At 40.1% G+C, this 22,492-nt stretch overlaps 2 protein-coding genes across 9 annotated transcripts in view; both read right to left on the bottom strand.

Moving 5' to 3' along the window:
* The window catches only part of KIF1B (kinesin family member 1B), a 97,413-nt gene extending 92,499 nt beyond the window's left edge, over nucleotides 1-4,914 (bottom strand). For all 5 annotated transcript variants that reach the window (XM_072884339.1, XM_072884340.1, XM_072884338.1 and 2 more), the window contains exon 1: nucleotides 4,588-4,914. The gene's annotated coding sequence lies outside the window, so the exon portion shown is untranslated. The remainder of the gene's footprint in view (nucleotides 1-4,587) is intronic.
* Nucleotides 4,915-10,347: 5,433 nt separating this feature from the next.
* The window catches only part of UBE4B (ubiquitination factor E4B), a 42,881-nt gene continuing 30,736 nt past the window's right edge, over nucleotides 10,348-22,492 (bottom strand). For 3 of the 4 annotated variants that reach the window (XM_072883750.1, XM_072883749.1, XM_072883751.1), the window contains 11 exons: nucleotides 20,734-20,833; nucleotides 19,850-19,977; nucleotides 19,374-19,472; nucleotides 18,304-18,539; nucleotides 17,412-17,538; nucleotides 16,969-17,113; nucleotides 15,746-15,880; nucleotides 15,170-15,361; nucleotides 12,695-12,869; nucleotides 12,079-12,225; nucleotides 10,348-11,665 (listed from right to left, as the gene is read on the bottom strand). In XM_072883750.1, the coding sequence (XP_072739851.1) occupies nucleotides 11,604-11,665; nucleotides 12,079-12,225; nucleotides 12,695-12,869; nucleotides 15,170-15,361; nucleotides 15,746-15,880; nucleotides 16,969-17,113; nucleotides 17,412-17,538; nucleotides 18,304-18,539; nucleotides 19,374-19,472; nucleotides 19,850-19,977; nucleotides 20,734-20,833 (1,546 nt within the window). In that variant the 3' untranslated portion in view covers nucleotides 10,348-11,603. The remainder of the gene's footprint in view (nucleotides 11,666-12,078; nucleotides 12,226-12,694; nucleotides 12,870-15,169; nucleotides 15,362-15,745; nucleotides 15,881-16,968; nucleotides 17,114-17,411; nucleotides 17,539-18,303; nucleotides 18,540-19,373; nucleotides 19,473-19,849; nucleotides 19,978-20,733; nucleotides 20,834-22,492) is intronic. The other variant, XM_072883753.1, reaches the window with a different exon arrangement.

Here is a 22,492-nt window from a genome sequence, read left to right on the forward strand (position 1 = left end):
ACTTCAAGGCACGTCCGAGACAGTATTGAAATGTAGGGTTAATAAAGATCAGTTCAACTGTATTGTTTTCGACCAAACTTTCCCATTGCAAGAAAGTTTTTCAGTCGGTCTACAATTAAGCAGTTTAACTTATTGCCACGGGATACTGTCAGTACTGAAGTTAAACAGACTCAAAAAGCAATAAGATAGATTCAAAGAAAAAGCCATCAAGGTCTAGTAAAAAGCTACCACCCTTGGCTAGGAAAGCCTCCATGCCCCAGACTCTCACAACCTGGAAGACTATACTGAGAAAACATGATTACATGGTTGATTTATTCTAAATCCCTGCTACAGCCACTGCTGAAGACAGGATTCAGGGCTAGATGAATCTTTGGTCTGACTCAATGCAGTCATTTCTATCTTGAATCTGAGTTAACACGGGCAGAACTCTACCCTGCACAAGTCACCATGCACAGCCCAGAAATCTTGACATCATCTTTTCTGGTTATCTATACACCACACATCCAATGAAATGCTCATTTCAGGGTTGTAATCACAGTACCACAAAAGTACAAAACTTACTAGCAGATCTAAAGCAGAAGCATTTCAGCTCTAAAGTAAGTTCTACAGCTGGTAAAAATACTTATACATGCTTAATTCAAATTATGACACATCTTCACACAGTGCAATAAGTTCTTAATAAAACTGCATTACTTCATTAATGGCATCACACAGTGAAGGCAGAAATTAAGTTACTCCACCAAGGAGAATAAGTAATTTAAAGCATTCCTTATTTTAGCAGGTACCTGAGGTATCTCGCCAGACTAGAAGAATAGGAATGTCTTCAGGAACAAGCCAACTGAATTTCAATATCACTGGTGCAGCAAACTGGTAGAATAATGATTCATGAGATAGCCACACAGTCAGCTTCAAGTTACTACAGAATTTTAAGAAGTTTCACTGAAAACTTAAACATAGAATAGAGCAAAGAAGTAATGGGAATGAATTCACATGATCTTCAAAGTTTCTGGGTTGTTTTAGAGGACTGATTTATTCACTATTGCTGACAGGTGCCCACTTTTTTGTGTAACAAAGTGTATCAAACATGTAGCTTCATTATAACCTTCTTCCTGAATATCTTACCGTATGGAATTTTTGCTCCCCCTTCTTAATATGACCCTTGCTTAAGAACCATGCCCTCCCATGAAAGCTAAGTGACAAAACTAATCCTGATACATCCCAGTAGTATTATTCAACTGACCCTGAATATTGCTGCTAGAAAACAGGAAAGTTACTGTGTATGGCCACTAAGCATTCTGGTTCTGAAATATAATTTAAGAAATCCATCAAGTGCAAAATCTCTGTTATTATCAAGTTCACAGTGACACAGTTTACTTTGTCAGATTGCAGAAAAAGACAAGTAGGTAGAATTTTCATAGGGTGTAGCACATCACAGAAACTCTACCTGATATCAGCTTAGTGGTTCTCATCATTCTTTTCCCCATCTATCCATAATAATGTGAAAACCATAATTTCGTCAGCTTCCCACAAGGACCAATGAATAAAGGTAAGGCCATTAATGAAGGGGATTTTTTTTAAGAAAACAAAAATACAACCAATGTGTTCTTATAATATTATTTATGAAACATAGGGGGCTTATTTTCCTTTCTTACTGAAGAGTCCCACATACAAAGATTTTTTTTTCTAATGTTTTCCTAGAAATACCTCTCAGAGTACTACATTAATTTCTACAGATAACTAGTATATCTATGAAATTGGCAAACAGAAGATGGAATGAAAGAATAATCTACTTTAAAAAAAACATAATTCTTGAGTACCTCTGAACACTATATTCACAATAAGAAATCATAAAATGTACACCGCCAGAGACTCCATATGCACTAGCCAAATTATAGCCTTGCTTGAAGCATAGCTGTGAAGAAATTCTTATAAAACAGGTCATAAAAATCACCTACAACAGCATAAAAATTTAACTGCTAGACTTTTGCAATTACCAACTTCTCCCGACCTTAACGTTTTTGCTCACAGAAAATTAAATGTGGTGTAATTTTAAATCTCATTCATTCTCAACTCTACTACTTTTCATAGCTGAAGCAAAATACTTGTAGTTGCACACGGATTTCAGATGTTTTGAACACCATCTCACTATGCAAGATTTAATTTTCCTTAATGAGAAAATTAACCAAAACCAATATATTTTTCCAAGCTTCCCATAAATTTAAGTTGTTGGGGTTTTGAGTTTTTTTTTCCACTTATCAGCAACTTTAACTGGTTGTAACATTTTACAAAAGGCAGTATTGCCCTCATCATACAGAATAATAAAATAAGGCAAAATGAGACCAAGTTGCATAGCATCACAGATAATAAATTGCAACTGGTTTTTCAGGGTTCACATTTCCCAGTAGTATCACTTACTACTACAAAACGCTGTCTACAGAGTGGTAACATGAGACATAACTTGCAACAGAGCAAAACAGTCTGTGGTACAGATTTAGAAGAACAATCTTAAAAAAAAGCTGTCTTTTATATGTTCATTATAGGCTTAGAAGGCTGCCACCCATGCTAGAATGAACCATTCTCCTAATGTCTTGGGAAGAGTCTACTAGCTGTGTATCTTTTAACGCTCATTCTGTATGAACCCCATCAGGAACCACGTAAAAAAGGGAACTGCATGCCTAAGTCTCTGACATGATATACCACTGGCTCTAAAACAGGTGGTAGATAATATTTGAGTTGTTTAGTGAGCTCCATCAGCACATAGGCAAATCCTATGTATTAATTTTACACTTATTTTAAGCTATTATTAAAAGATATCCACCATCCACCCTGTAAATCACACAGTGAGGTTTTAATATTCAAGTGTGTCATTAAACAAATCATCTTGCCTGTCTTCTGCTATTCAAGCTGACAAACCCAATGACGTTGGTAAATCACCCTTCATGGTCTCAAAGCACTTGTAACTAGATTTGGACTTTCACACAAATGTTTAGAGAAACAAGTTGTTCATTAAGACTTGGATCCTTGGATGTATTTGAAAGTTCTGACAAACCAGTTTTTATGCAATGTCAAAATACAGACCATATTGCTATTTTTTGAAATAAAGTTACAAGCAGAGTAGGGATTCGGAGTCAAATTATTACTTATATATTCAGAGAAGTCTGCAACAAGTTCAAAGTGGTTACAAAAACAATGTTCAGAATCTGTATCTCTACATTCAAATTAAAAAAAAAACCCCACCACATATCGCAAATGAAGAAGCATCACTTTTATTTAGCATAGTCATCCATTATGTCATATTTGCATAGTTATGCCTACCAGAGAATGTGCTAACTTTTAAACAAAAAAATTGCTTGTAACTTAAGCATACACCAGCTCTAAAGAAAGAAAATGAACAAGGATAGAGATTAGTAAATGGAAAGTTAGCAAAACAGCTGTTCAGAGCAGCAGGGGTTCATGAACAAGAGGACCACAGCGAATCCAATTTTAGGTCCTCCACTAAGGCTCAGGTAGTGATGACAGTCTGATATATCAGCTGAACTCACACACTACGAATTGCTATCTTTGTACTAAGTGAAGATGCCAGATAGAACAGTGGTACAGAACTTGGTGACGCACTGAAAATCTGATCACATAAACATATGGCTACTTATCAACACACCAATGTACTGGTTGTGCAATAACAAAGAAAACTGAGTTAAGGAGCTGGAAGTGAAGAGAAATATACTTTAAAATCTGGTATGAACGTATTTTACATTTCAGAGAACGGATACAAATTCACCATCTGCTTCTGGTGAATTCTAGTTCTCCATCCTCAGTTTAATACCCATATTCTGCCAATGACCCCAAAACTACCAGGCCTGTCGTCCTGTCTCCTGACGCCTGCCTCCTGACTTAGCTCACAGAGGATTGTCAGATCATCATCCCAATATGGCTGCCTCAGTAATTGTGCTGTACTGAATCCAGGGACAGATCCACTACCTACTGGTCCACAAAAAACACCCTGAAAACCACAACCCTTTTACATTCTTGCATCTTCCAGCTCGTTGAGGAACTACGCCTCCTTCCTGAACAAGCAATTATCGCCTCCACCTCATCTGAGCTAGAAAGGAGAAAAAGGACGGCGAAACGCGGCGATATTCGCGACCCACACAGCGGACGGGATTCAGACAAGGAAAAGGACGGGAAGCGGCCGCACCGCCATGGCTCGGAGCGCCTGGGGGAAAGGGGAAGGAAGCGTCCCGGGGGACAAGTATATGCATCAGGCAGATGCAGACGAGGGAAGGCCGAGCCGAGCCCCACGCCCTTCTGACGCTGCCCTGACAGCTCCGGGGCACCCTGTCCTGCCAACGCTCCCCATTCCCCCCCCTCTGCTTCCCAGGCCCCATCCCACCCGTGGCGCCCCCCCACGTTCTCCCTGTCGAACAGCTGCGTAAACCGGCAACCCCCGCCTCCCCCACCGCATTACGGCATCCACCCCACCCCCCGCCCCGGCACCAAGCCGTTCCCCTGCTCGCCTCTCTCCGCTCCCCCACCAAGCGCCGCCGGCGGCCGGCGGGCCGAGCTCCCTCAGCGCAAGCCGCCCCTCACCTGGGGACGGGCGGGGGTATCCGCAGAACGCGGGCAGTGCGGGGCCGCCGGCGCTGTCAGCAGCTGGGGAAGGCGGCGAGGCCGGCGAAGCAGCGCAGCGCGGGGCGGAGAGAAGAGAAGAGTCCGGCCATCGCCATCACGCTTCGCCGCCTCCACCGAGGCTGGGAGACCCCCCCCCCCCGCCGCCAGGAAGGGAGCAGGAAGGAAGCGCGAAGGGCGAGGGAGGGAGGGAGGGGAGAAAGGGGGAGGGAGGAAAGAAAAAGGCCGCGCCGGGAAGAACGAGCGCAGCGACGCGCTCCCCACAGCGCCGCTCCCACACTGACAGGATCGCGGGGCTCTGCGCCCGAACCCGCCTCCGCAGGGGGAGGAACGTCCGTCCCACCAATAGCCACGCGCCGGTACTCCCCCCTCCCTGCAGGCCACCAATCGACAGGCACAAAATCGGCGCGTGCCCGCCTCTCGCCGTGCCAATCACAGGCTGACACAGCCGTACACCAATCACAGCTCGGGAATGCCCGTCCGCAATGACGATCCCCCCCCTCCTCCCTCTGAGTCAATCCCTCCGCCGAGCCTCGGGGACACGGGGAATCGGCTCTTCTCCATCCCCAGCCAATCAGAACTCAGGAAGGAATGCGCGTCGTCCCTCTTGCAACCTATAACGAGCGGCACGAGGACACCCTTCGTCTCACCGCGCCGCCGTGCTGTGTCCGTGCGCGCCCGCCGAGGCTGTGGCGGCCTTCCCTGCGCGCCCGGGAGCGACGCGTGTGGTTACCAAAGACGTGAGCAGAAATTGGGCACTTGTGACTAAAAAAAGCCTTTTAATGTACGCGGCTGGTTGGTGCCCGCGACTCGAGGGGCCCGTGAGCGGGTAGGCGTGGCGGCCTGCTGAAAAACGGTGACTGAAGTAGCGAATTCGCCAACTCCCAGCCAACTTCGATGGGATTCAGTAGGATTTGGAGTCCTAAACAAGGTTTAACGATGATAGTCAGAGGGGAGTGATTCATTTTCTCTTCCCCCCCAAAAACCGTTTTTTGAGCAGCCAAAGTTATTTTTTGTAGATCTCATGATTTATTTTTATGTACGTAATTAAATTTAGTCAATGGTGGTGTATTAGCTCTTGTAGTTTCAATAATTTCACGCATATTCTCATAGTAAAAATTTATTTTTGTGGCCATAACTTGAGCTGTAAAGTTCCTCCTTTCCATTAGTACTTTGATCATTTCTACTGTTAGAAATATGCTTTCTGTTCAAGCTTATAAATATTTTAAAGAAAATAATATTATATGAAATACCTTAATTACGTATTTTCCATACATACACCATCCTATACGAATTGGATTTAAGCTGTTGAGAACATTTGGGACCTGAGAGTTCTCGTTTCAGGACAAGGTTTATTTTTGTTCACAGGCCCCTGGCTGTTAATTACATTGTCAGCACTGTCTCTCTTGCGTTCCCCACCAGTTTCAGGTTTTGGGGAGAATGAGTTCTGTGTTACTTTGGTGAAAAGCGACCTTTCCCCCTTGCCAATCTCCTCATATGTGCGTATCAGCTGCAGTTGTGCCTATGAATGCAAAAGCCTAACAATACATAGCTGAACAGTGGTTTGTAGGAAAATACTGCCACAGAACCAGCAAAGCAAAAAGAGGTGGCTTTCACATGTTGTAGAAAATACCATTATTTGAACTTGGAACACTTCCTGTTGACGGGACATATGATTTAGTGGTGTTTTTAGTGTGGTATAACTGTGCTAACTTCTGTCTAGGGCCATGCTGAATTAGGTCAGCTATAATTTCTCTGGAAAAAAACAAAACACACCTCAAAAACCAAAACCTGTTTCAAAATCCTCTGCAAACTGTCAGAATACTGGGTGTGTGCTGTAGTCCTCCATGGTAATAGACAATATGATTAATTTTACTTCAGCAAAGTTTGTGCAGTGTCTCTTAGGAACAGTAGTTCCCGCATCACTGTCTTACGTCTACGGTTGGAGAATAGAATAGTTCCAGTATGTTAATTTGGTCGCTTGCTTACAGAGTCTTGAAAAATCTGCTAGAAATGTTCAGAGAAAGTCTAGTTACGTGTTGAGAAAGAAGACCGTAAAGGGCATATGACAGATGCTGTATAGCATCTGGGAGGTCCCTCACTGCAAAGGGAGACAAGAGGAAAATTCCTATTTAAATATCTGAGTATGGAGTTGAAAGGTGGTCAAGTATTAAGGCAGTCCTCATCTAGCTGGTTGTGATGCCTTTTTAATTACAGAACTTAGGCATTTTATCGCCATTTAATTAGACTAGCCTTCTCAATATCACTTTTGAAAGTCAGGTTTCCTTGGGTAATGTAGAATTAACTTATTAAAAAAGGTACTCAAGTGGAATTCTACTGCAGTGTTCTACCTGTGAATCCTGTTTAAAAAATTACTGTCCATTCCCTTAGCGGAAAGGGACCATCCTTACTCCTTTTATATGTTTCTGACCAATACCCTATAACCCTGCAAAACAGTAGAAACGGATCTAATTCCCTGCAAGCGTGTGTGTGTTGAAAACTAGAATTTAGACATTCCTTTTCAAGAAAATACTCACATAATAAAGGTCTCCAGCACAAGAAAAGTGCTCTTGAGCATTATTATACCAGAAAAATGAGAGTAAGTAGTACTGTGAAAAATTTCTTGCATTTATTAGTACAAACAAATATAGTTGGTTACTCAAATCACTGAGACATGCTCCCTAAAACTGGGAAGCCTGTTTAAATACAGGAAAGAGGATAGGTTTAAGCTAAGTGATAAGGAAAAAGAAGACAGCGACATTGTAGTGCAATGCTCCTGGGGATTGTTAGAGTCAATCTGTTGCTGACTACAGCAGCATTGTCATCCTGCTATTAACAGCATGAGGCTGTCCTTGCTGCCAGCAGGGAATAGTTGACAGAGATGTAAATTGTGCTATTACGTAAGTGTAAATTGTGATATAATAGAATCAATTGTACTGAATCGTATTGCTATAACATCAGAACTTGCCCTAGTAATTTCTCTAGTCACGTAGCTAGAGGGCAAATAGAGACCAGCGATACAATCTTGTAACTTCAGATTTTCCAAGAAAAGCACATTGTGCCACATTTATGAAAGTTAGCCATTCCTGGGATGAGCAATTCACAGCTCAAAGCTATTCAGATTCTGCAGATACATGTGAATGTCAAAGGTAATTTGGTTAATTGATAGTTTCTGTGATCTCTAATATAAAGACTGGATTGTAATAGGGTTACAGTTGGACTGAAAAAGGTAAATGACATGTTAGTAGGGGGAGGGGAAATCATAAAAAACTGCAGGTAGTATTAAATGAATTAAACTAAGAATTGTCACACAACTGATAAGCTTTTGTGGGAGATTTATTCTTAATCCAATACTAACTTCAGCTTTCCTTTTCAGTTACTCTAATGTCCACTATCCACTGAAAGACAGGGTTTTGATTTGCTTTTGTACCCAGAAGACGGCAATATAGTGGTATTTTCAGTTGCTCATATTAAAATACATTTAATTATTCTGCCCCTGAATGCTGAATTTGGGAGAGCATGTCTGAACTCACAGCTTTGAAATACTTGATACTAGTTCTCCAGATAAAGTTGTTTTCGCCAGTGGCATGGTTTAACCCCAGCTGACAACTAAGCCCCACACAGCCGCTCACTCACTCCCCCCCAGTGGGATGGGAGAGAGAATCGGAAGAGTCAAAATGAGAAAACTGGTGGGTTGAGATAAAGACAGGTTAATAGGGAAAGCAAAAGCCGCGCACACAAGCAAAGCAAGGAATTCATTCACCACTTCCCATGGGCAGGCAGGGGTTCAGCCATCTCCAGGACAGCAGGGCTCCATCACGCATAATGGTGACTTGGGAAGACAAACGCCATCACTCTGAACATCCCCCCTTCCTTCTTCTTCCTCAGCTTTATATGCTGAGCATGATGCCATATGGTATGGAACAGCCCTTTGGGCAGTTGGGGTCAGCTGTCCTGGCTGTGCCCCTTCCCAGCCTCTTATGCCCCCCCAGCCCACTTGCTGGTGGGGTGGGGTGAGGAGCAGCAAAGGCCTTGACTGTGTGCAAGCACTGCTCAGCAGGAACGAAAACATCCCTGGGCTATCAACACTGCTTCCAGCACAAATCCAAAACATAGCCCCAGACTAGCTGCCAGCACTAGTTAGCTGGCTAACAGCCACTTACTGTTAGCCTTTGTATCTTCTGTAATATCTGCACTGATACATTTTTCAAGTGATAAATAGATCCCATAATTAGAGCAGTTCAGTACTGCACTTTGCTATTTATATTCCTCAGGTCAAAGTCTGATATGATGGCAGTATAAATATAAATTCAGATTCTGAAGGGCATTGTCTTGATTAACATATCCTATGCCAAAGGTAAATATTTCTATTTCCTTGTGTCAGACGTGGTTAAGAGAAACATCCTGAATTGGTTCAAACAAGCCTTTCAGTTGGTACAATAGAATAAATTAAAAGGGGGGGGGGGGGGGAAGGATTTTCATTTAATACTTGGATTAAAAAGAGCTAGTTCCATACAGATTTTCTGGTAAAACATTTAAATTCACAACCCTCTTTGATACTAGTTATAACACTTCAAATGTGAAACATCAAGAGCTATTAGAGAATAGCAGACCTCAAGCCCTGTACAGGACACACTTAAGCAACCAGCTTTTTTAAATTTAAGGATGGATTATTTCTGCTTGTGCTCTTCTCATTTTAAAAGACTGCTCATTGTTTCCACAGCATCCTTATTCACAAAAGGTGGTGGTGTGTCTGATTTGTAATAGCTGAAGAAAATTAGAAGCATTTCTTCCATCTTCCCAATATTCATAGTCCATCAATAAAACTAAAAGCTATATGATATTAACTTGCAGGAAAAAAGCCATAATGTGAAACCATAGCAGTTTAATCATCCTCCAGCAACAAATATACACAGCTGAACAGTTGTCCTCCATCAAATACAGTATAAATTCTGGGATGTTTTAGAGATTCCATGCTATAATCTTTAATAAGGAGGTGACAGTGGAACATTTAAGAGTTTTTCTTTACGTAGAAAATAACTACCTCTTTACTAAAAAAGAAAACACACCTTGAAAGTTATAGCTCACTGCATACCCTTATAATATGTTCAGAAACCACAATGGATTTGGATGCTGAATGACAGCTTGCCGATAAAAGCACAGCAGACTTTGTTCTGTGACTTCTGAATAAGGAAGAAGGCGATTTGAACTTGTGGAAGGAGTGAAGGTTAAGGAACTACAAAACCAGTAAACAAACAAGCTTCCCTGTTCCAACAGTCCATGCAAACACAAGCTTTGGCATCTTCCTCTCACCCTTGGGGTGAAAAAAGAAAACAACACACACACACACTGTAGGGGGGGAAACACCACCAAAAAATAAAACCACCCCACCAAACCCAGAACCCCACTTCGTCTTCACATTTTAATTTAGAATTACTTGCACATCTCAAAGGTCAGCACTGGATTATATATAACCTAACCAAAATTCCCCCTGGAGCCTGTCACCAACTGTCATGTAGCTATGAATAGGTTTAAGAGTCACCCACTTGGGAACATTCATTAGTTTGAAGCATTACTGATATCTGCGTGCACAGAAATTTTACACATAATTTACTAAGTTATCTCCAGATTCTAAATCACTTATCAGCAAACCTGAACAAGGCCACACGGTCATTTGTATTTTTTATACTTTCACTGTCACACTTAAAGGAAAGACAAAGGAAACGTTTTGTGTGAGTGTGTATCATTTATTGTAGTTCACGAGAGTCAGGAACTGAACAGAAGACACAGCGAAAAACAAATAAAAGAAAACCAACCTTTTTTCAGACTTAATTTTAAAACACTGTGGTTTCAAATCCTTTTTAAAAAGGAAATTCAAGTATCATATGCAGGGGGCAGTAATACAAAAGTGTTTGTGAATATTTTTTTAAATTTTTTTTTTTAAAAATGTAATTCTACATTTCCTGCACCCTTTCTGCTTTGGTAAGGCCAAGCCATGGATACAAATTGGTACGCAACATAAAAAATGACCCCTGCCCCAAACTGCAGCCTTCAAGAATAAAAGGATCTGTTCTCTGCGGACAAGCTCTAATGGCTCAGAACTGTCATTTAGCATATATCATATCTGCAGCATTAAAAGAATGGATTTTAGTTTTTAAAAAGTCACTGAAATCCTGGTATTCCCAAGCATCTCATTCATGGCAGCTGTTTTAACATATTTCCATCTCCAGGCTTTTCCAAAATACCAGAGCGTCTAGATCAACATAAAGAAAAGGGACTTCTCAAAGAACGGAAATTAAAATACATGTGTGAAGTCTTAGCTTTTTCAAAATTATCTTTGTCTAACACCAATTAAAACCCAAATATGCAAATGTGTAATATAAAAATATGATCCCAAGATTAACACTTTGTTGCAGGCACAGTTATCGCACAGAATATGTTCTTTTAAGGGCAGGGGAATGATTCTGATTTTCACAGGGATTTTTTTTGTCTGCATTACAAAAAAGAAAAAAAAAAGACAGCAGTGCAGGTTTGATGGGTGGAAGAGGAAGAAGGGAGGGAAAGAGGAAAAAGTTACTTTAGCAGCAAAATGTCCAAGGTTCTAACCACAATCAAATTTACGGATATCTGGCTGTAAAAAATAAGGTTGAAGGGATGCTGCCCTGATCGATTCATCTTTGCTAAAATAATTCAGCTGTAAAAACTCCAAAATGTGACATATTGAAGGACAGTTTTGTAACATAAGCAACTTCCTAGTTTGTCCTCCATGTTATTGACCATCGTTATCACTTAAATATATGTACAAGAATTAAGCTGCTTTTCTCCTCGTCCACATGCTTCTGGTCACTACTGCAAGTCAGTGCCAGTGGGCGTGCTAATCCCATCAACAGGTTTCAAAGTGTATCTGCTCCGCTATTACCAGAGCAGCCCACGCCCTGTTCTTCCCATTGGTGTTGGCGTGCACTGCAAGGGAATTTTTAATGGTCAGCATTCTGCTTGTCTCTCATCCAGGCTTGGATTTGCTCTTTAAGTTCTGGCACTAGTAGTATAAAGAAGAGAAAAAAAAGAATTATCAGCTTAGCAGTTAAAATTATTTAGTAATACTACTGTAGGAAAGCTCCTCATGACTAATAGCAATTTCTTTTCTAGAAACCTGATCAGGAATATCTACTACTATTTTCTTCTCTATCAATATATTTTCTGCACAGCTTTGAGTAAATGAGTTACTCATTTACCTATCATAACAATATCCTTTAGCCCGGTAGTTATGAAGGCGGGGGGGGGGGGGGGGTTCCCAGAAAAAGGGAAAACAGAAGGAATAAACTTTTCTGTGCAAGTTGAAAGGACCATTAACTGAGGCCTCAACACTATTGTCTGAAAGTACACAGAACAAACTGCACACAAATTGCTTCCCCCCGTCAACAGTTCCATTGCTAACTGTTAAACCGATACCTGGTTCCAGCATATTTTCCGTCAGCGTCTGACGATTGAACGGATCAGTGGAAGAGTTCAGCAGATGCCTTAGGATGATTGACCTGTCCATAATAGTTCCAGATGGCAGCCTCACAGGATCAGTCATCAGGGTGTCCATAAGTGGATCTGAGGGCACAAGTGTCTCATCATTAAATCAAAGACAAGAGCTACAGATTTTATCTGCGCTCAAAACCACAGTGCAGAACTGATATTCAGGGTCCCCAATCAGGTATATTGCTGAAGTTAAAAAAAATGGTTAAATTGAGGAGTAGACTTCAGCCTTTATACTGCTTTTCCCTTTCTGAATTGGGACTAAGCATTAGCTATTTTTATCCTATTTTCAGATTTTGTGTTTTTTTCTTACTGTTTTAAAGTACATGTAAGCGAGACATGGATAGGACTGGACAGTACAATCCCAGGGAAAACAAAGAAACTCAGCTTTCTGTATTTACTTAACTCTTTAATTGAAATAGAGCAGGATGCAAGGCTTCAAACAATACATAGTTTCTATTAATATATCCTCATATTTACAATCAAAGTAACAAAACCAATCCCTCTTCACCTAAAAAGTCAGTATTTAGAAAACTCAACTTACCTCTGAATTCATCTGGAGCATCACTGTAATCAATTTCTGCACGGGCATTCTTGGCAACAATTTCCTCCACTTTCTCTGCCAGCAGTTTGAATTTCTCTATTGCTATGGTTGACTTGATGCCAGCCTTTCTCATCTTTGAGATGACCTCCTCAAAGAGCTCTTTACTGTAGGACCTCTACAAGCAAAGCAGAAAAAGACAACTTTGCTGAGTTGTAGTATCCTAACATGCCATTAGAATTCTAAAGATCTTTTAATGCATTTTTAAAACTTCAGAAAGAGGGATCAATGAAACCTCAACATTACGTCAGACAGAACTGTAGTATGCAGATAACATTTCATCTAGCACCAAAATGTCAACTTTGGGGTAGACTTATGCTTTTTTACTGGTCATCGCTACTGTAGAACTGTTCAGGACCAAAAAAACCAGAACATCCCCTAATCAAAATGAGTAAGGCACTCGGAGAGGCTGACTATAATTATTAGGACTGTTCCATAGACAAAATATGTCTCACCACTCCTGTCTGTATTCTTGTTCTCACAAGTCTTGGCTGAAAATATAGCATAAAATGAAAAGCTTTTTGATCTCTTAACTTCTCTGATAATGTGCAAGGCAGTACTGGAAAAGAAGTGATTCTTTCTCCTAACCCAAACAAAAACAAACAAAAAACCCACCCCATGATGTTGCAAAAATAGCAAGGCAACTCTGAGGGAGCTAATACTTGCTGGAAACTTGCCAACTGGTGCAGTAAGAACTGTACAGCTACACAGTACAACATTCAGAGAGACCAAATGCATATCCTATAGCTTCAACTGAAGCAAGCATCGCTTTCATGTAAAAAAAAAAAGTTAGGCAAGGACTTTTGAAAGGTGCTTATGTTCTACAGACACCATTTTTTTAAGTTCCCAATGCCATGTTTTGATATAAGCCTTTTAATAAAAATTGTTATTTACACTGCAGTGCAAGGCTGAATTAAGTGACAGAACAAAACACACTAAGTCTCACAGATTTCTATTTTCCTTGGGGATTTTAAAATGTTCAACACGGCCCTACTTCTTTCATTTACACTATATCGCACCAAGAAATACCATTCACTACTTAGGACACGCAGTGCCCACCCAAACTCCTTTCTAGTCCACAGAGGAGAACAGAACTATGGCAACACGCCCAGGGCTTTATAAACGTTTTCAGATTCCTTCTAATACGTGCTAGGATTTGCAAACGGGAGATGTATCAAAATGCTTTAGAGAGACCCTGCCATGATCAAGCAACTTTTTGTTTGTTTTGTTTTTTTCCTCCTAATACCAGTAGCCATTAACCAACTGTGCATTTCCTTGGTGTTTCTTTCCTGTCATTGACAGTTTCCAAGATACTAGTCACTCCCCCTCCTTTTTATGAAGGGCTACTTTGTTAATTAAGCTTTATTCCAGTTCCCACACCAGCAGGCTTGCTTCTTTTTAATCCCTATGTCATTGCTGTGCATTTTGCTGTGGCTAGCATCGATGAATGAATGATGGATAACATTCTCACTTTCATATATACTGAACAGCATAAAAAAACCACCTTGCCATGCTCATTATACACATGCAAACACATAAGGGCTGTTCCAGAAGCATTACTGGTATTATCTGCATTTATCAGAACTTAAATAATTACAGAAGAAAGATCACGAGTTACTCCGATACCTCTGCTTCACTAGACATGCAAATACAGCTTCATGTATTGTAAACCAGCTTCCACTAGAATTTCAAGTAGCCATTGAGAACATTTTTTCCCCTCTAGATTTTGAAAAGTTTGTATTATAAGACACAGGCAGGGACAGATGCGATTCAGTAGTCTGACAACTTACAAGAACACAGAGGCGAGCGATAGCTTATCTACCTTAAGAATTAACATTCTGTTCTGAAGACTGCTTGAGGAGTTCAAAGGTGTCTCATGTATGTTGCGTTTTTTCAGTTCATTACACAGCCATTTAATCAAGTGATATAAAAGGGAATACAATTTGGAAACTGTTAGTCTAGAGAATGAACTTTGGATTGTTAAATGAGGCTCTTATTCTCAGTCCCAGGTCTGCCTGTTTCATGTGTTCTTGATGAGGAAGGGGGGAGGGAAACAAAACTCTTTGTGCACTTCAGTTTTCCCACTTGCAGAATTAGGACAAAGTACTGCTGCTAATTTACAATGAGGCTGTAGCTAATAAGCAACTAACACTCAGGAAGTTTCCTATGTGTGTGAAGTGCTATAGATGTTTACGTGTGTCTTTAGGTTTGCAAATCACTTTGAAAACATACCCATCTACAAAGAGCAGACAGAAAATGAACAGAGATGATTTGCTGAAAGAAAACAAATTGCAAGCATACATGACAGAAACTGGGCAGCAGCATACAAGTAAGATGAAACTCTTCTAGAGTATTCTGCAAAGTCCTGTTTGTCCACAGGGCTTTTGCCCTTCCCCATCTCATCTTTTTGGAGCTCACCTGATCATCAGCGATTGCTTTAGCAAAGCGAGCACAATCTAGCTGTAGATAAATGTCAGTCAGTTGGTCCAACAGCTTCTTTGGTTCAAACCCATATTTCTCCGGGTTTTCAACTTTCAGGTCACGGCACTTGGGGCCACACAGTTGCTGTAAGTTAAAGTTCAACATAGCAGCCAATCGCGGTCCAAGTTCCTATAAGACCAAAGTAAAACACAGATCACAGCATGAAGGCAGCAATAAATATTATCATCACTAGATTTGCGTACAGCAAGATCAGGAATTATTAACAAATAAAATTATCATTTTTAAGGCTTGCAGGAAGTGTCTTTCCTTTATGCATGCTTTCCATTAAAAAAAAATATAGTGCAAACAGCTTCTGTCTAGAAGGATCACACCATCTCAGTGACTCAGGTAATGCTCTTGACATCAAATAGCTTCAACAGCAATTAGATTTCAGTGAGTTGGAGAAAGGGGAGGAGAATGGAGACAAAGGGCTACCAAACATTTCCAGGTTATTATTCAACAGGAGAGATGTTAGAGAAGCTAGAAACCAAGTTAAATCTGAGCAGGACTTACAGGTCTGAGAAAAGGCTTTTGAACCTGCTTGGTAAGGATATGGAACATATCAACAGTTTCTGTTGCCAGGGCAAGATATGAACGAGAGACACGCTCATCCTGAGCTAGCTGCGATTGCCGAGCCTGTTGCTGATCCTAGAAAATAAACATTCAGCGGTTACAAGTCCACAGAATTTCCTACATCATCACCCATCAAAACCTTAACAGCCACAATGCTAACATGATCTAGACAGACAAAAGAACGGACTGCAATTCAAATCCAGATATCATACATTTTTTAATTTAAGGTACAGCTCACTTTTACTACCCAATACTAAAGTCTGCACCAATTTTCCAGAATTCTGCAACACTAAAAAATGAACGCAAATGGCATCACAAGACTCCACGGTTACTGAGTCTGTTTACATCCTGTAACTGCTGCTCACAGCTGCAGAACTGGGTTATGCTTCCTTTCCATCCAAATGCCAATACTTCAAAACCAGCTTGGGATCTGAGAGTCAAGTGAGGTTCTCTAATTTATGCACCATCGTAAGTAATAAACACTCCACACTGGAACAATCTGTAGATGATGTACCAGCTCATTTTGTCACTGCAGTAATAGCATTACCTTGCTAGCAGGCACAAACAGGAAGAAAGGCTTCAGAAGAGCAAACCAGGATAAGTTTAACAAACAAGATCTTAATAGCTTTTCTTTTCAAACTCTTTTTTTTTTTTTTTTAATTTTTTAAAATCAATAACCTTAGAATAAAAATACCTGACATTGGTGGGTCACCACACACAATTATTGTTTAATCAGGCTAAGGTCTGAGGTATAGGACTAATTGTCTGCATCGAATCTACCCAGGATCAATGCATTAAAAAAATAAAAGCTTCTATTCCTTGAAGTCAATTCAACTGGCAAGCATCTTCCAAAACCTCCTTCAAGAAGGTTAAAGTCTCAGTTTCTCCACTTAGAATTAAGTGCACAGTAATTTAAAACTTTATACTATTTCCACTTCACACACCACTCTTTGCCAGTGACAACATAACTACGCAGAATGATGTTTTTTGCAGAATGTCATCCAGAGTGACCACGGCCATACTGGCAAGCAAGAAAAACCACCGAGACCTGCTTCTCATGAGCAGCTCTTTGGTGCTGCCCCTTATTGAAAAGTTTTTTTAATGGTCTTGTATTAAAAAATTAAAAATAAGTAAAGGGCACTTTGAAAAACAGCTCTGTTCACCCTGGGCAGCAGGTCCCATTGTTCTTTATTCTTCATCTCCTCTTGCACTTCATGGATACGTTTTAGGGACTCCAGACTCTCATCCAGCAAGAAAGTTGTGTCATTTATCAGCATGTTGATGTAGCGAACAAACTGCTTCCCAGAGCTGAAAACATTGAAACACAGTTATCACGGCAGAGTAGATGGGTGTGCAGACCAGACTGCAACCCCAGCAACACTCCTTCTGCACTGTATATTTTGAGTAATGATCCCATTCCCCAAGCCAAGTTGATTGTGGTGTCCAGAGCTCAGTTTAGAAACACTCCAGTTCTACTGGAAGGGGCTGCCATTTAAAATACAATGGAAAGCAGCATCACCCATTCCCAATGGTAACCACCTCCTCAGGCCACTGCCTGAGCAGCTTGCATGACAGTAAGCAGCATTAGACATGATTTCTTACTCACTTGAACTCTTCCATAAATGTACCATGGTGAGCTATATTCTGCCAAAGGCTTTTGAAAATGGTGCTGATGTGGTAGCGGATTGTAAACTTGTCATAGAATTCGCTAGTGGCTCCAGTATGTTCAACATCTGAAAAAGAAAACAGGTCCCAGAACTGAAATCAAAACTCTTTCCCACCAGGATTCACCTGCAACACACTGTATCTCTCTCCTGCTGTCTCCAATGTGATGAGCTTCGAGCACCAAGCTTTAAGAGATGAAATTCAATTCCCATTCAGAAGTCTCCATCTTAATCCCCCTGAAAAGAAGAAGCACTGTCCATTTTCTAATCCAGAACCAACCTCATTTCGGAAGAAAAACCCTCAGAAAACAAAACTTGCTGTTCTACTCAACTCCACTCTGCTCTTCATCCCACAGTCTAAAATTTCACTAGTAAGAAAACTTGGGAACACTGCAAAAATAGTTGTTTCTATGGGTGCAAAGCCCTTTTGAAGCATCCGAATCTACAGAACTAGCAAAACCTCAGTCAGAAGTTTTAAAATACTCCCTTACAAAACGAACAAAAACCTTCCAGTTTGGAATCTAAACACCACAAAAACAATCATCACATCAATCTACAGTGCTACAGTTGTCAGCGCACAGCAGCTTGTGTAAGGACTAGAATTCTCAAGGTTCTATCTAATGCTATTTCCCTCAATTCCTGAGCAACAAAACTTCATCCTTACAAGACCCAAGATCTACCTGGGGGTTTTTTTAGTTTTTTTTTGTTTGGTTGGTTTGGGTTTTTTGTTTTGTTTTGTTTTTTAAAAAAAGGTTACAGCAAGTAACACAGCCTTTTGCCTTATAATACTCATTGCTCACTGTGCATTCAGTGAACTATAGATTAAGCACTTACCCGTGTAAAACTTCATCAAGGAGGGGACTAACAATTTAGTGGAGAGAGGATGATTCTCTATCATTTCAAAGAACTTTTGTGTCCGGGGCTGAACAGCTGGATTTGTCATGAACATCACTTCCACCAGCTTGGCTACTAAATAAGGATTTCGGATGTAGTTCTGGTTGCACAGCATCACAACAAGGAACATCACTATGTCCTGAGTACAGGGCTCATAAAGCACCTGAGGAGCATATCTGAAAAGAGGGAGATAAGGAAAACAAAATGAAAAACCCCAACTCTGTACTGTCTACAGAAGACTTATCATGTACATCAAAGTAAGTTCAGATCACTCATTAGCAACAGGAAAAGTTTAGTCATTTTATCATAATTCCCCATCTTTCTCTACAGAAAATAGATTCTTACTCTTCCAAAAGGTCTTGCCAGCTGTTCCCTGGAAGCTGAATTTTAGCCTGAAACACTATCATATTCTTTTGTTGCGCATAATAGCAAATTTGCTATGACATACCACTGTAACAGCACCTCAGGAAGGCAAAAGCAAACATCTCCTCATCGCACAACACAAAGTCTGAATTTGAAGGTACATTTTCAGGAAGAAAGTGACCAGCTTCAGAACTCCAGGATTACATCTGAATAGTATTCATGCCAATCTAAACTGGTAAAACTATACAAATGCATTTTTGTCCCAGCAAATTTATAAGTGGGGGAATTTTCTACTTATTAAGCTATGACTTTTAAAAAATATTATTGTAGTGATGATTTAACATATCATGAGATCAAGTGGACTCAGACTCCAAACTATAAAGAAAATTCTTGGGGAGAGGCAACCAAAACACCTTCAACTTTCTTCCAAGAAAAAATTAGCTTAGAAGGGACTCAGGAGCTCATCTAGGCATTATATCTGCAGCAATGCCTGCCAAGGCCATAATCTTATGGCTGTTGTTAAAAAAAACAGAACATTAACTATAGAACAGCTAGGAAACTACTTTCGCACCCTAAACTTAGGTGCACACCACCTGTTACAGGGGTAAATGGTAGTACAAATTTCATTTAGATATAACTTTACTTACTGTACAATAAAAAATAAAAATTCAGCAACGTCTTCTACGTAAAATTCTGGCAATGCTGCAAATACCTTCGGAACTTCAGGAGTTAAAGGCAATTTTATGCTGTAGAATAAAAGAGACAACAGACAGACAGTAAAATAGCAGGGTTAAGTAGAAAGTGTCACGAGCTCTCCTATGGAATTCTCCTATGGAAACACCTTACAAAAGTTCTGACACTGACTTTTTAAAAATCCATGTCAGTACTTCAAGTGTACTAAACATACCTGAGGGTTGCTCCCCTCCCCCAACTGAACCTTAAACTATAAATAAGACATACATTCCATGCAAGAATGTACGTCACTGACAAAGTAACAATCATGTAAGAATGCAGACACTGTAAAAAAAATTATTAACATTCTAGAACTGCTAAATTCAGTAAACAATCTAACACGATCTGAAATATCTTTGATACAATTTACACAGATAATCCTGACACTCACTTGGGATAGGCAGGGTCAAGAATGCGAAGCATCAGCTGAATCACCATGCCATAGAAATTCAGACATCTCCTGAGAAAGTTTTCATCCAGCAAGCCAGCATCTGCACAAGCCTTGCACCTCACCAGTTTCTGCGGAAGATGCATACAAAAATTAATCCAAGGCAAAACACCATAAAAGGAAGGTCAAGCCTCTCCAAATTAATCAATATATCTGAATTTGACAGTTATACAATGGTGTCTTCTTAAAACATGCTCTTACTTGAAGAAAACAGGGCACTTAAAACACAACATATCAAGAAAAACACACGCATAATTCAGAGTTGCAGGGACAAAGGAGCCTTTTACAAGCTTTATGGGAACAATGCAAGAAATAACACAGGTATCAAAGTGGGCAAATGTGCAATTAAAATCATTTTGGTGATACCGCTCAGAAAATTTGTGTCAGTTTATACTAGGAAGACCTAAGCAGGACAGACCTTCAGGAGAGGACCCCAGCATACTCATCTTTGCAAGAATACTACAGGAGATTGGAGACTCAAGAGTTCCATCTTGGGCATGGCTTGTGCACGCACAGCTACCCCTGAACAAATCACAATTCCTTTGCTTGCTCTCTCTCTCGCTCTCTCTCCAATAAAAATAGTATTTTCTTCTTTCTGAGTAATACTGCCCAAGTTAATCTTGGTGTTACTTTGAATTTTAAATTCACCATTAATGTTATATTGTATCATGACCACCATCTAGTGCAGTACTCACATGGTTCATAGATTCCAAACCACCATTTTCAAGAAGCATCAGTGGGAAGTTGCATTTAAACATTAGGACACAAAGTAAACAGATAGACAGGTTGACAAAGGCATTTAGTTGAGAACTGAATCACTTACAAACCTTAAGCTGTGTCTTGCAACGTTTCAGCATTTCTCGATGCCTGGTAGCCAGAGGAGAATCCTTCCATTGACTTTCATTGTTTTTCAAATCTTCAACGGTCCTGAAAACCATATGCAATAATTGGTTATCGTGACTGAGGGGATGTGCCATCTACGAGGCATTTAACCTACTTATCTGCTAAATACCAAAGAAATGTTGAAAAGAAAAGTGGGGGAAAAAAAATGAAATCATTTTCATAGGAGTTACCCATCATCGTAAGAAGAAAAATAAATTAATTTTGTAAATGCAGACTGAACATCTGCACAGTGTGCACTCAAAGGCACTACATACACTAGCTCCCACATACATGCCTGTCAGACAAATCATAACAGTGAAAAAATAAAGAAACAGAAGGGATCTATCCTGCCTGACAAACTAATTTTATCCACTGTATTAAAAAAAAAAGTATTTGCCTTTCTTTTTTCACACTGAAGTCTACAGTCGCTCTAAGGGAAGGTTAAAAGGATGTCATTAAAATTAACCCTAAAATTAATCCTAACACAAAGAAGGGCTGATCCAGTTAACAATGAGATATTTAGAGCGCTCATTCGTCTTCTAATATCAGAAAGGAAAATGGAAAACAGAATCAGCTAAGGAAGAAGGTGCCTGACAAGAGGACTTGTTAGAAACACCTTCCCTTTCCCAAGAACGGTACAAGTCTGCATCCTGTGTATCTTCCCACTTTCCACCACTGTAAGTGATTTTCTGCAGTTTTGTTCTACCCTTCTCATGCTCCACTCCCCATAAAATTCAGGTTTGCAGAGAAGTACAATACATAAATAGTCCATAGTCTCCCTGTCAGCATAAGGACCAGTAAATCAAGGTGGATGGTATTACCTCCCCTCCCTTACCCATCTTCTCACCCTGCCCCACAGAAGGAGAGCTTAAATGTACATTACACACACCATTTACATTAAAAAAATCCTACATATTCCCCTATCTTAATCCTTTTTAGGAAAAGCAGTTGATTAGAACAAAACTCAATGTACTGAACTATATGAGTACGGTCCCTTTTCATCCCTCCTCTAAACACGACTTCTTTTCCACATCGATCTCTGCCTACAGCAGAAAAATATCCAGTCTAATTTCTTTATTACCAAGACCTAATTACATTGCCCAGTGTTGCAAGCAACTAAGCAATTCACGGAAAATGCTGAACACTAAGCTCCTATTGATGTCAGTAAAAGCCAAGAGCTCTTCACTCTGCACCATTAGATGGAGATTGCTGCATAAGCAACTCCTTCACAACACTTCTAAATAGGGAAAAAGAAGCAATTCCTTTTTCAAGCCAAATGTATGGCTTATTTACAAGTAATCCACAGGCTGTTTTATAAGAAAATACTTATTTCTTTAAGATATGCTGACTATTCCTGCTCCATTTCTCTGCAGCTTCCCAGGTTCTTGGCCTGCATGTGCTTTAATAACTAAAAATGAAATCACTACAAACGCAGTCCAAAAATCCTGTAACGAACTCATGGTATTACTGCCAAGGAACATTTACCAAAATGCAACAAGTGCAATTATAAACAGTGGAAAATACTGATACAAAAATCTGTTCTAATTTTAACAGAGTATTCTTCGAGGTTTAGCAACTATAAAAGTCCATTTGAATTTATGCCAAGAGAAATAGAACTCAGCAGTATCTTCATGTCAACATCATAAATTTTATTTATTATTTTTAAAATGGTAAACCACATGTTGAATTATACATACATCAACA

The sequence above is a fragment of the Ciconia boyciana genome, chromosome 19 (assembly GCF_034638445.1).
Source record: "Ciconia boyciana chromosome 19, ASM3463844v1, whole genome shotgun sequence".
In the NCBI taxonomy this organism is placed as follows: domain Eukaryota; kingdom Metazoa; phylum Chordata; class Aves; order Ciconiiformes; family Ciconiidae; genus Ciconia; species Ciconia boyciana.